Source organism: Crocodylus porosus, unplaced genomic scaffold (assembly GCF_001723895.1).
Source record: "Crocodylus porosus isolate Cpor-Errol unplaced genomic scaffold, CroPor_comp1, whole genome shotgun sequence".
Taxonomy (NCBI): Eukaryota; Metazoa; Chordata; order Crocodylia; family Crocodylidae; genus Crocodylus; species Crocodylus porosus.
The window spans coordinates 8,657,707-8,670,185 of record NW_017728886.1 but is presented as its reverse complement, the minus strand read 5'-3'; the positions used below and the strand labels follow the sequence as shown (position 1 = coordinate 8,670,185).

Genomic DNA, 12,479 nt, shown 5'->3' with positions numbered 1-12,479 from the left:
AGTGGGAGGATTTTACAGAGAGGAAAGGCCGAGGGAACTGGGCTTCTTTAGTCTGCAACAGAGAAGACAGAGGGGGGATTGAATAGCAGCCTTTAACTACCTGAAGGGAAGCTGCAGAGAGGACGGAGCTGGGCTGTTCTCAGTACTGGCAAATGACAGGAGCAAGTTGCAGCAAGGGACGTTTAGGCTGGATATTAGGAAAAACTCTCACTAGGAGGGTGGTGAAGCACAGAAACAGGTCTGCTAGAAAACTGGCAGAATCTCCATCCTTGGAGGTGTTTAAGGCCCAGCTGGGATGGGATGATGTAGCTGGAGATGGTCCTGCTTTGAGCAGCAGGTTGGACTAGTTCGCCTCCTGGGGACCCTTCCAGCCCTCATTTTCTGATTCTATGATTTCAGAGAAGTCTTGGCTTTGCCTAAATTTTAAAGGGAAGCCCTCATACTTTCCTCAGTCAGATCTCTTACCATGGAGGGGGCCAAACAGTATTTTAAAGCAGAAACAGAACAGAGATGGCTCATGAAAGTACCCTGCAGGCTTCTAATAGCGTGAACATGGAGAACATACTTTAAATCCCAACTTGCAGCGTCCTTGACTGAGGGAGGGAGATGAGAGACGTGCACAACATAGGACTTAACACGGAGCTAACTGTTATGGCTAGGACTGGACACCTCCAGGTAGCCTGCATTGCAGACGTGACGCCTTCATGCAAGGATACATCCTTCCCCAGCCACCTCCAGTGAAGGCTCAGGAAGGAGAAAGCATGCTCCGATGCAAACTGAAGTGCAGCTGTGCAGTACAATCCCATTACCCGAGACCGCCCAGCTCCGAGACCAATGCCCAATCCAACTTCTCTGGAGACAAAATGGCACCTCGCTCATGGCAATGGACAATTTGTTCTTTATTGATTAAAAATTAGAGATACATGCAGTAAAATACAAAGTCAAATCAAGAAAAAAAAAGGCGGAATATTTTACATCTTTCATTATAATCTACAATACACCAAAGTTGTGAAGAGGAACCTGTTTCATTAATAGAACATTATCCTTAGAGTATCAACTAAATTAAAAAAAAAAAAAAAATATTGCCTGCTTCTAGGTTTGGAATTTAGTAAAAAAAACTTAAATCCATCTGTGACATTAGGAAAAACAATCTTTTTAAATGAACAGCATTGGCACTTACTTTAATTACCTCAGAAACCAAAATAATCTAGCACTGTAGCATCCCAAGCAAAATGTTGGATCACTACCAAGAAAAAGGTCTAGAGATCTAATATCAAATACACTAGAGTTGCTTTTTTCATTTATTTAGAAAGAAGGGGGGGGGGAAGGAGACCGAGGGGTCAGTGTGAATTCGTGCTCTGTACTAGTCTTAGATCAAGGTGGGGCAGGATTCATTTAATAAATAGATACTGCATTGTTTCATTTGAGCAGTTTGACTCCTACATCTCTCAGCACCAGTGCGCAAATGAACAATGAGGTATGCATGGCATGCAGGCATAAGTAAAGTAATACTGTACCAAGACTATTGGGTCTCCATAGTCCAAGTAGCTCTTGCCCACTGGGCTTCACGGAAGTGTAGTCTGCAGCCTGCTCTTCCAAAGCCAACAAGTACTTACAAGAGAAGCCACTCGGGTGCTGTGTGTCACACAAAAGGCGGCAAAAGTGCCAGGACTTGTAACACGCACACACACGCACGCGCACACTCGATCCCCAAACTAGCTACCTGTTATTCTGTGGAAATCTGTGCCGTGCGCTTTCCACTCGGGTGATAGGTCTCAAGCTCAGAATCTGGAGGCTGACGGGGGAGGAAGGAAGGGGTCTCTCACCCTCTTCCCCTCGCCCCATGCCAATGCCCTCCCCTTTGCACTGAGCAAGTAACAGGGTTGTGCTTATCTGGCAGTGCCAGCTGGGAGATCTCTGATTTTAAACTACAGGTTAAAGAAACAAGTGCAGTATAAAAAACACCATGCAAAATTTAAGAGAAGCTTCCATAGCTGCTCATAGAGGAAATATATAAATATATATTGTTCAGTAGAAGACTTGGAAATAAAAAAAGTCCTAATTGAACCCAGTTGTCCCATTTTTAACACTTCATTTCTGTATGGTTTGCAATGGATGGAAAGAGAAAGACATTTCCATAGCTCTGTGTTAAATTACAGGCTTACAATTTAAATGTATAAAACACTTTGAAGCCAAGAGCAGATACAAAGGCCAAATGTGAAACAGTAGGAAGGGGGTGGAAAAAAAAGATCAACACCATTTATTATTCACATATTGCATTACAAGTGTCTTTTTAAACTCAAAGTATAATTTATATTATTTATGTAGAAATTCAAATTCAAAACACCACATACAAAGAAAAACCTAAATACGAGTTAACGTGGTTTCAGCAACATCTTGATCAAAACTTGGCCGCTTGGACTGAGAAGTGATCTGAAAACCCAAGCAATTAGTGCAGGAGGGACGCAAGGTCCAGAGATTGCTTGCCTAGTACTATTCTACTGGCAGTTTTTATTGCTGTAAAAACCAGAACAAGGATGGTTCCACATGTACCTGTTTGCAAAGAACATGGAAGTGCATGGAGGATTCTCATCATCAAGCAAAAGGTATTATGTTTTAAAGAATAAAATTCAACACATATGCTTTCCAAATGCTGAGTGGTATGGATTTTCTTTTCCCCTGTCACGTTTTGGTATTATTGATCACCTGCAAGAACAGCCTGTGGAGAGCGCTGCCTCGCAGCTCTGCTTTAAGAAGGATTCTACAGCCTCATATGTAGTCCAAGGACACCCTCTGAGCGAGAACCAGCATGTGAGAAATGAAGATGATCTGCCCCATGCCATAGGTGACGCCAACGTGGAACAAAGCAAAGAAAGAAAGAAAAATTAAGGCTATCAGCAGTTTACAAAGGGGCGGAAGAACTGATGTTTGCTCCTAGGACACTGATTTCAAGGAACCTCTCAACAGTGAGATTAAAAAAAAGGAAATATGTTAGCCCTCTTACGGTTAAGGCTCGGCTCACTTTCTTAGGCACCAGCATTCAAACCAGCTGGGCTGCAACAACACAGCTGGCCAGAAGCCAGATTTCTAGCATCCCAAGTGATCAACCAACATTTACACTGGTATTTCAAATGCAAAGAGAAGCAGGTCTAACAGCAACATTTAAAGTCCCTTCAGTGTTAAGCGTGTGCAAAGATAGCAAAGGACACACATGAAACTGCATGTCAGCAAACATGGAGGCTAGCTAATTAGAGCAGTGGAACCCCTGTTTCGTACTCAGTAGTATTTTCTTTTTCTTTCCTTTAAAGTAAGGCAATAATAAAATGAACACGCAGGCAATGAAGTGTTGGATCTGCACGTCTGAGATGAAGGAGATTCAAACACGGACAAGAGTGGTTTACAAAAGCTGTAAACGGCATTGGTAATTTCAGGAAGGTTTGCAATCCTGTTTAGGAAAACTGTTAAAGCTCCTAGAAAGGGGGCTGCAGTTCAATTCTTTGGCAGTAGTGGTTTGTTTGTTTTTTCAGGCCAACAGAAGCATTAGAAATATGCACATGTGGATTCTCAGTAGGGAAACTGCCTGGCGCTGTAGTTTAGCTGATGCTGAGCTGTGCAAATCCTATAAGTTTGCCATCATCAGGAATATCGGAGCCTTCGACGCCAGATGCCTGGAGCACAATGGGGGAGAAAATTGAAGAGTATTATGTTATGCATTATTTATAGCACGATGAGGCATGGCAGAGTCTGGGGAGGGAGCAAGGACAGGGAAGCCCTAGGTTGTATTCAGCAGATGGCAGTATTTACATTTAAATATGTGCATCTTCTGGTGCTGAAGAGCTGGGACTGAGTTTTGCCAGGGCTCACTCACTACACAGCTAATGTTTTAATTGGGATGAAACATGCACCCAGTACTCCTAAGAATCTCCTGTATTTACTGTGGCTCACCTTCACTCTCATCAATACCCTTTCTTCCCCACCCCCAACATTAGCCATTCTGGATTTCACCACCTCTTTGCAAGAATCCTTCGCTGTTGCCTTCATAGGAAAATCAAGGGCTTTCCTAAACCCCCACACACCCCTTTACTCGGCCTTTCTTACTCTCTCTTCTGTCTCAAAACGAAATAGCCAGGAACCTGCCCATCTCCTGTACAGAAGGAGTCCACAGCAGCTCTAAATCCACCTCCTTGGCCAAAACCTTTCTGATCTGCCTGGACACGTGGTTTTTTCCAGAGCAGATAACACCAACATAGTATTTCAATGCTCCTAGTCACTAGGATGAGGGAAGTTTGCCATTAAATGTTTATACACGTAAACAACAATTTGCTTAATAAGGGAGCAGGAATAAATACCAGTCTGAAAGTGACGGATCTGTTTGCCTGGGGCTCTTCCACGATTTTCTGCAAATTAGCTGCAACTGAAAGCACACACAACCACAGGCAGGCATTAGGACAGTCAAGGTTACAAACAACCCTCATTCTTATCCCAATAGACCAGGGGTTTCAAACATACAGCCCACAAACCAGTGCTACCTGGTCCACAGGGCTTTTGGATGGGTCAAGATTTCAGCGGCAGGGTTAGTAGGGGTGGGGGCTGCTGCTGAAAATCGGAGGTACACAGCCCCGCTGGGGATGCGTGTCAACAGCAGAGGGCAAGTGATGGCTGCATTAACCTCCACAGCTCCCTGACCCCACTCAGAGCAGGGTCCAGATCTGGCTCAGGGGTGGTGATCTGGATCCAGCATCGGGGGGCCAACCAATGACACCACTGCACTGAACCCTTGTTTCTTCAACCTTACTCATACTAAGCAAGCTTTAAAGATACAAGGGCTGGTGTATGAAATAGAGTCCCATAACTAGGCCAAGGACATTTTGCCTCATTTACATCTTTCATTTGTGCAACTGTTGTGGCTCAACTCTGAAAAGCAGCATCCTTCCGAGGGGGCGGTTTTGTGCCCATTTTGGGTATTGAGTCGTCTGAACTGCACCTGTAACTTGGGCTAATGTCTCACTGGCAGCATTTCTGGGGCTGGTGGTTCAGAACTAAACAGTGGACTGATAATATTCACCAACAACCATTAGGGGTTAAGTGAAGCCACTGTTTCCTCACTAGTGACACTTGCAACTGTTCTGAGCTCAGGTTCCTATAAACACAGTGTCCAAACCCCAGTGCAGCCATTACACTGACTATATCCCAGCTTACTTTCATCTGTCCTGAAGTTAAAATACAAAGACCATTTTCTCCAATATTTTGTCTGAACAGTTTATGGGCTTTGAGAGCCATGGAGCTCAAATCTGCCCAGTGGCAAAATTCCTTTGGAAGTAATACTGAGCACAGTATAGGGAACAGAACAATTCCAAGAGAAGCTTTCCCTAGCCTCTCTCTTCTCCACATGCAAAGATGGCCCAAGACAGAAATATTACAGGAACACTTGTAATTACCTATGACTAGATCTCTGCCATCCACAAGACCAGCCGAGATGAGTTCCTGGGACACACCGTCAGCAGTATCTGTCGGGGCAAAGATAAGAAACATTCAGTTCACTGTACAGCAGGTCTTGAACACCATATACCGAGTCAGACAAGAGGGGTATAGCTACATCACTAAAAACAAGTTTCTCACTAAGCCATATGGAGTAGGAGGCAAACATCTGGAAAGAAGCTATGGTCTCTAGCTAAAGGGATGGCAAATATTACAGTCTATGCAAGACAGACATGATGAACATAAGTTATGTGAAGACTGTTTCACCAAGTTACGTTCTCTAGGTTGCTAATGAAAGCTTTGTAATTTAAAAATCTTAAAACGTGCATGTCAGAAGAGAAATTTGTGGCATCAGAGAATCTAGAAGTCACTATCTGGTCATATTATGAAACAACAGCAGTGAGTCTGGCTCCATTTCTAACCTAAGCATGGAACAGGTTAAGACACACGAAGCAGGCTCGACTGTCAGCCAGGCGACTGGCTGACATGTGTAGCAGTTGACGAGTCCTGCAAGCCCCGAGGCCGAGAGCTTTCCTTTTCCCAGACATGGTCTGCAGCTGCAAATGTTTAACAGTCTCCTGCACAGCACAGATACGAGTAACTGCATCTACCCCAGTTCCAATTAACAAGGAACAAGCCTTCATACAGTGCAGAACAGCTAGCAAAGCAGAGTACATCTTGCTTAGGGAGGTGAGAACAGCTAAGCCAGGCTGTTCAGCACAAATTAGCTGTGATTTGGAACACACAGTGCTTTTAATGTAGAAATCAACTGTATTTGGCAAATAAAGTTTCACCATTAAATTGCTGCCCAAATTACCCACAGGTAACACTGTAATGGTAGATATTCAGGCAAGTTCAAGGTCATTGCAAGAGTTCAGTCAATGTGCCCCTTGCCTCTGCCCCTCAATCCTAGGAGACAGATAGGTATTATTTTACCCCATTTTAATTATCCCAGGGTCTTATGGGAACACCCAGAACTTTCAAGCTTGGGGAGGTAGCCTCGCAGCCTGCAAAGTAAGTATTGAGGCACAAGAAACCCCAATGGCTTGTGTTATAGTGGTTTTATCTGCAATATGGAGGCAACTATCCTGCAGAACACCAGTGCTAGGACATTTCAGGGGTGTGGGTTGTAGCAGTGTTGGCCTAAGGACATAGGTAGACAAGGTTCTTTGAGTAAACCTTTTATTAGACCAACTCAAATAGTTGGAAAAAATTCTTCTTTGCAAGCTTTCGGGTATAATTACCCTTTGTCAGGCTAAGGATGCATCTGCAGTTGGTCTGTGTTCTTTCTGGATGGACTGAATAGTAAAGCAGCCAGAGGCTGGTATTCATTCCACCTTGATCCAAGCAGGCCGCCTGCTTGTGACAACTTATCTCTAGCTGCCCAATGACCACACTGTCAAACTCTGAGCTGGGTTTTTATTGATGGTCAAATTTTCATAGTTTCACAAGAAGGGATTTATTTTAAAAGCGTGCTCCATGCCCGTATCATGGATGTCTAGATATAAAGTACATTTTTAACAAAGGTGGGCTCCACCCTCCCATCAACTCACCTCTCCCTGGGGTAAACTCAAACCGAATGTCGTTGAGTTCTTTCTTTGAATTTCTATGGAAAGAACAGAGCATTACAAGAATTTAAAGACATGGAAGCAGGTGTTAGGCAGAGCTCATTCCAGACTGCTGAGGGGCTCTGAAGTCCAGTTAAAAGGCTTCTTTCAAAATTCAGCTTTTAAAAAATGGTAAATGGATGTTTTCATTTCAAAAGATGCCAGCTACCTTTATCCAGAACTTTGAAGCACACAGTCCCTGCAGAGGGTGGGGTGGTCATCTCCTCCTCCATGAGCCCTGCCAAGCTCTGACACAGCCAGAGCTTCTCTCCTGTATCTGAACCTACTCATGTTGGCAAGGGAATCATCCTTGGAGTCTGCCCTTGTGAGGTAAGGAAGTACCCCCATTTTGTAGGAAAGGAAGTGAAGCACAGAGATTAAACCAACTGCTTGATGCTGTCACCAAATTTGTGCCAGAGTTAGATCGCAAGACCACATTTCTCCCAGCAGCCAAAGCAAAAGCCTCTTGGGAGGCAAAGACGGTTCTTTACTGATATTGTTAATATTGTCAATTTATCTTGTGTTTTAAGTAGGTCTTTTATGTTCCCAGAGCTCTAGAGGGGCTCTGTCTACATTAGGGAAGGAAGCTATAAATAAGGTGATATTGTCATCTGCTGAACTGGAGAAAGGTTTTGTTTTTCAGGCTTACCACAATTACATAGTCATGCTTGGATAAGCCAAACAGAGCTGTTTAATTACTCCATGTCAGGTCTCTTGAGCAAACTGCTGGCAGCTACTCACGCGAGTCCCAGCAGGGCAACAGAGCATTCCAGCACAGCTGAGACCCTCCCCGTGAGCCGAGGTGCCATATGCCATCCTCTTTAACGAGGCACATAGGATCCCAGGACTCCCTGAATCCCAGAATTCAGTCTTACCTGATCCACACACAATTTGGAAAGGACCATACAAATACCAGGGTACCTTTCAGGCTCTAGGATTCACAAAGCTTATAGGAGGGAACGTTAGGTATGGAGAAATTTGGCCCTCCCAGCTGGGGGTCAAATGATGCTTTTCTGAGTCCCAGTGAGGGAGAGGGAATAAACTCCAAGGTAGCAAGCAACATATGGCACCAGCCACTGCAATCAGGGGAGAGGCAGATAGCCTGACCTCCTACAAAAATCAATGACACTGTAGAGCACTTTGTCAACACTCCAGTTTCACTCCACCCAGATGAGTAGGTAGGCACACTCATCCCCGTTCTACAGATGGGGTTCCCTGGAGAGTCATTTAATCAGCTTCCCCATTTTAGTGATCAAGCCAAGATTAAAACCCAGGGATTGTCTAGCTTTGCAGCTCATGCCCCATCCACTAGTTTACAAAGCCTGCTTTTCTATCAGTTCCCCCAATTCATAGCAGTGGGCTTACCTTAACCTTAGTACAAGACTGATTGGGACTTTTATATCCTCCTGTGCTGGGGCTGGAGCAGGAGCAGGTGGTACCTACAATAGGATTGAATCATTTTTACCGCATTTTACACACACACACACACACACACACACACACACACGTACTAGATACCATACAACCCCGGAGTACTGACAGCACAATGAAAACCAGAACATGGTGGGAGCTAGAGGACAGGTGAACTGTATCGGAGTAATGTTTAGAATAAATGGCCTTATCTGAACTGTTTCCAGGCAAAATCTATAGTACAGCATTTATTTTCCTGTTAGATATACCGGACAGACTAGAGGCTTCTGGAGTGGTTTCCAATGCTTTTCCTGCATCAGTTTGAGATAATTTTTAAGGCAAGGTTACAGATTTAAGATTTTTGAACTCATGACGGATTCCCCATCCCCCGGTTCAAATTCTCTGGCAGGTTTTCTTTAAAGATACAGGGCAAAGTTTTACAAAGTGTCCAGATGACTTGGAAACCCAGCTTGCAATGGAACCTCTGTGCTCCTAAACCAGATGGAGTGTTATTTTATCTACAAGCCAGAGAAAACATTTCAACATTATTAGGATGATGGCTTGCTTTTATTTGAACACACCATGCTGAATGTCTGATTACAGAAATCCAATTGAATGGATTTAAAAATATTCTAGAACTGGTTTGATAGCTGCCTGTTTTGTATTCTGAAAAGATTGAGTAATAATTGGTGCCTGCTGTCTGGTCATATTTCACTCAGTTTAGTCATGTGTCCAGATGTTTATAGTCCTCGTGGTCCTTTTTAAGCGAACGGATATGCTGTTTAATAATAAGTGGCTTGTTCTTTCATTGTCAAAGTCTTGGTCTGCATTTCACATGCTGAGCAAGAGGCTTTAACTTGCACCAGGTGACAATTTTAAGCACAGAAAATTTCCCAAAGTCCTTTTCATACCTCAACCACACTCCCTCTTCTGCATAACATGAAAATTAGGTCTTGGCTGAGAAGTGGGGAGTTACACCGAGCTCTATCACTGACACATGCAATGAATTAAATGAAATTAGTTAAAACTAAACTAAGATGAAATTAGATGGTTTTACTGCAGTCAGTCAAGAGCTGTTCCTTTAGACTATGGGCTGCGCTCACAATGAACAATGGTGTTTCCACCAGCCCTCAACACTCCTGAAAAACCAGAGTCTAAATGCCCTACTGAGGTGTCCATGGCTCTGATTCAAGCACCAGAGCTGTAGGGGGCAAGGCAGCCAAGTAAACACCAGCTCTGAACTCCATTATTTTTATTGAAGAGTAACAGGCTATCAGTAATGGGTTGTAATAAAATGAAGACGGGTTGAGTGAGAAAGTCTCTAGGAAAGAGAAGCCCAGAGTGCTAGTTTAATGACCAACTACCAAACCTCTTCCCCATCGGTTGGCCCAGAGATCATGCCAGATTTGCCCTCTCCAACATTAAGTGCCTCTTTCCAACTGCAAGCACAAACATTACCGTCTTTTATATGGATGTACCATTGCCATTCAGTAGTCTGGCAAGCTCAGCTGCACTGCAAGCCAGGCAACCACAAGACAAGTTCCAAATATCCCAGGAATGGTTGGTTTTGGCAGGTCCTCCTCCTTGATCTAAGAAGTCAATTTACTTCTTTACCTCCTAGACACATTCTCTTGACTGGGCCTTGCGCTGAAGCCTCTTACCTCCCCTCAAGGCTCTGATGCTACTAAGAGGTCTGCTTGGTTCAGAGCCCTGTCAATGTTCCTCTTTAACCACCAGAAACAAGGCAGTTTTTCCTCTGCCATCTGTTATTATCTTATTCCTTCCTCAGAGTCTAGCAAAACAGGGTCACTGCATGACCCCAGAAGAGAAGGAGCTCCAAGGAAGAGCAAATCCCCGCTGCAACCCCCCAAAGCCACCAAGATGAGTTATTTAGCCCATAAGCAACAAAAGATGCTATTCACCATAAGCTGCTTTCATGACATTAGCAAGCTCTTCAGGTGACTGACTTCACACAGGTGGTCTGCTACTAAACTGCATGCTGGGATGAAAGGTTTCCAGCCTTACCTGCCCCGCTGCTGGAGCTGCTGCGGGAGCCTGAGTAGGTGGAGGGGCAGCAACTTGAGAAGGTTGCGCAGGTGCTTGTCCTGCTGGCTGAGGTAGTTGAGCAGGGGTCTGTGCTGGAACGTGGAGTAACGGGCCGGTGGGCTCGGCTGATGGGAACAGCTACAAGGAGAAAGGGGTTTAAAATTAGAAAGAACTGCATGGGGAGCAGGCAGCTGCGCAGGGACTGCATGAACGCCCCACTTGCTGAACTATTACACAGTTTATATCCAAAGGGACTTCCATGCCTTTGAGGCATAAAGGAGCCAGCTGGACAGGAGATAAGGAGCTCTCTGAATCTCCGCATTCTGGGAGAGGATTAACCCTCTCCACCCTGAAATGTTTGGCCTCTGTACTAGTGACGTTAGACAAGAAAGTTGTCCTATAGCCACTTTGTGCAGCACCCTGTGACACAACCAGTCATCATTCCTGAAAGACAGAGCCACATCCTAGAGGCTCAGTTTTCTGGGAACGCAAGCAACATTGCCGTTTCCCAATTGCCAAGCCATCAGGTCAGCTTAGCCTGCAACCCTATGAAAACTGGTTTGAAATTCCTCTCAAAGGGAACGCACATGCAACAAAGCAAATTTAAATATTTGTAGATCATTATCTGCTTCCAAACAAACATGACTTGAGTATTTACCGAGATGTAAGAGTCAGGCACTCAATGGAGAAGTAATTCAAACCAAGGACTCTTTTAAAGTACAGCATCACTGGGACTGGAGGTATATTTAACATTTTAGTCTCTAGTTGATTGAAAAGGAAATGGCAAAAACCTGAATCAATTCTCCAGGGGAGAATGGTAAATGCAACATGAATTACTGTAGCTAAAAGCTTTTTGAGAAGCTCATGGGATTTCTTCACAATCGATTAAAGTTCTTGGCTACAACCGGAGTTAGAACAGGAGCATCTAATCCTAGATAGCCTGGTGTGTGTTGCAGAACTATCACCCTGTATGCCTAGAAAGGAAATCAGTAGTACTAGGAGAGGAAAGTCAGCCAGAAAGCTGTTTTGCTACTAGATCAGAGGTCCTGGTAACATTTATGCACAGCTCCAGCTCCATTCCCTCCTGGACACAAGACACATGGACGCTCCATGCTCAGCCACGCAGCAGCATCCCAGGACTGGAGCTGCGGCTACGGCCGCGGCATGGCTGGTCAGGAGCCAGAGCTAAGAGCATACCCTGGAGGGAAGAGAGCCAGAGCTAAGAGCACCTACAGCCCTGCTGCTTTCCCTGCTGCAGCAGCAGGAGGAACGAATTTAAGACAACCCTTCAATAATTAGATTCTATGCATGGAAAATTATAACAAACTAGCCAACTGCCCGTCATGAATGACACCATTTCAGGGAGGCCTTACACGCCCCCACCACTTGCACTTTGAGGTCAGCCACGTAAATCAGGGGAGGCAATTATTTCAGGCAGAGGGCCACTTACCAAGTTTTGGCAAGCTGTCAAAGGCTGCATGGGTAGCTCTGCCCCTTGGCAGGTGCCCCACCCCTTGGTCACCATCTTGTGACCGGAAGTCCCCACCCCCTAGCCCCTGACCTTGGCCACCAGAAGTTCCTCCCCTTGCCCCCAGAAGTACTCCTTTCAGCAAGGGGTTGTGCCATCTCGAAACCAGCAAAACACCAAATTATATTCTAAAAGGGAAACATCTAAAGCATTCACTAATTTGATTTCAAAAAATATTTTTGTCCCGATTTACACGCGTTTGTGTAATGTCCATAGAGGTTTCATAGACATTATAGACTTCATAGACATTAGGGCTGGAAGGGACCTTGGGAGATCATCGAGTCCAGCCCCCTGCCCAAAGGGCAGGAAGTCAGCCGGGGTCATAGGATCCCAGCAAGATAAGCATCCAGTTTACTCTTGAAGGTGTTCAATGTAGGTGCTTGAACCACCTCCGCTGGCAGACTGTTCCA

The 12,479-nt window shown here is 44.8% G+C and overlaps 1 protein-coding gene across 1 annotated transcript in view; it reads right to left on the bottom strand.

The window, feature by feature from the left end:
- Positions 1-880: 880 nt before the first annotated feature.
- OXSR1 (oxidative stress responsive 1) overlaps positions 881-12,479 on the bottom strand; it is a gene marked incomplete at its 5' end in the record, with an annotated part of 109,239 nt that continues 97,640 nt past the window's right edge. The window contains 6 exons of the mRNA XM_019530093.1: positions 881-3,668; positions 4,350-4,414; positions 5,439-5,507; positions 7,032-7,084; positions 8,451-8,524; positions 10,521-10,679. Coding sequence (XP_019385638.1) covers positions 3,594-3,668; positions 4,350-4,414; positions 5,439-5,507; positions 7,032-7,084; positions 8,451-8,524; positions 10,521-10,679 — 495 coding nt within the window. The remainder of the gene's footprint in view (positions 3,669-4,349; positions 4,415-5,438; positions 5,508-7,031; positions 7,085-8,450; positions 8,525-10,520; positions 10,680-12,479) is intronic.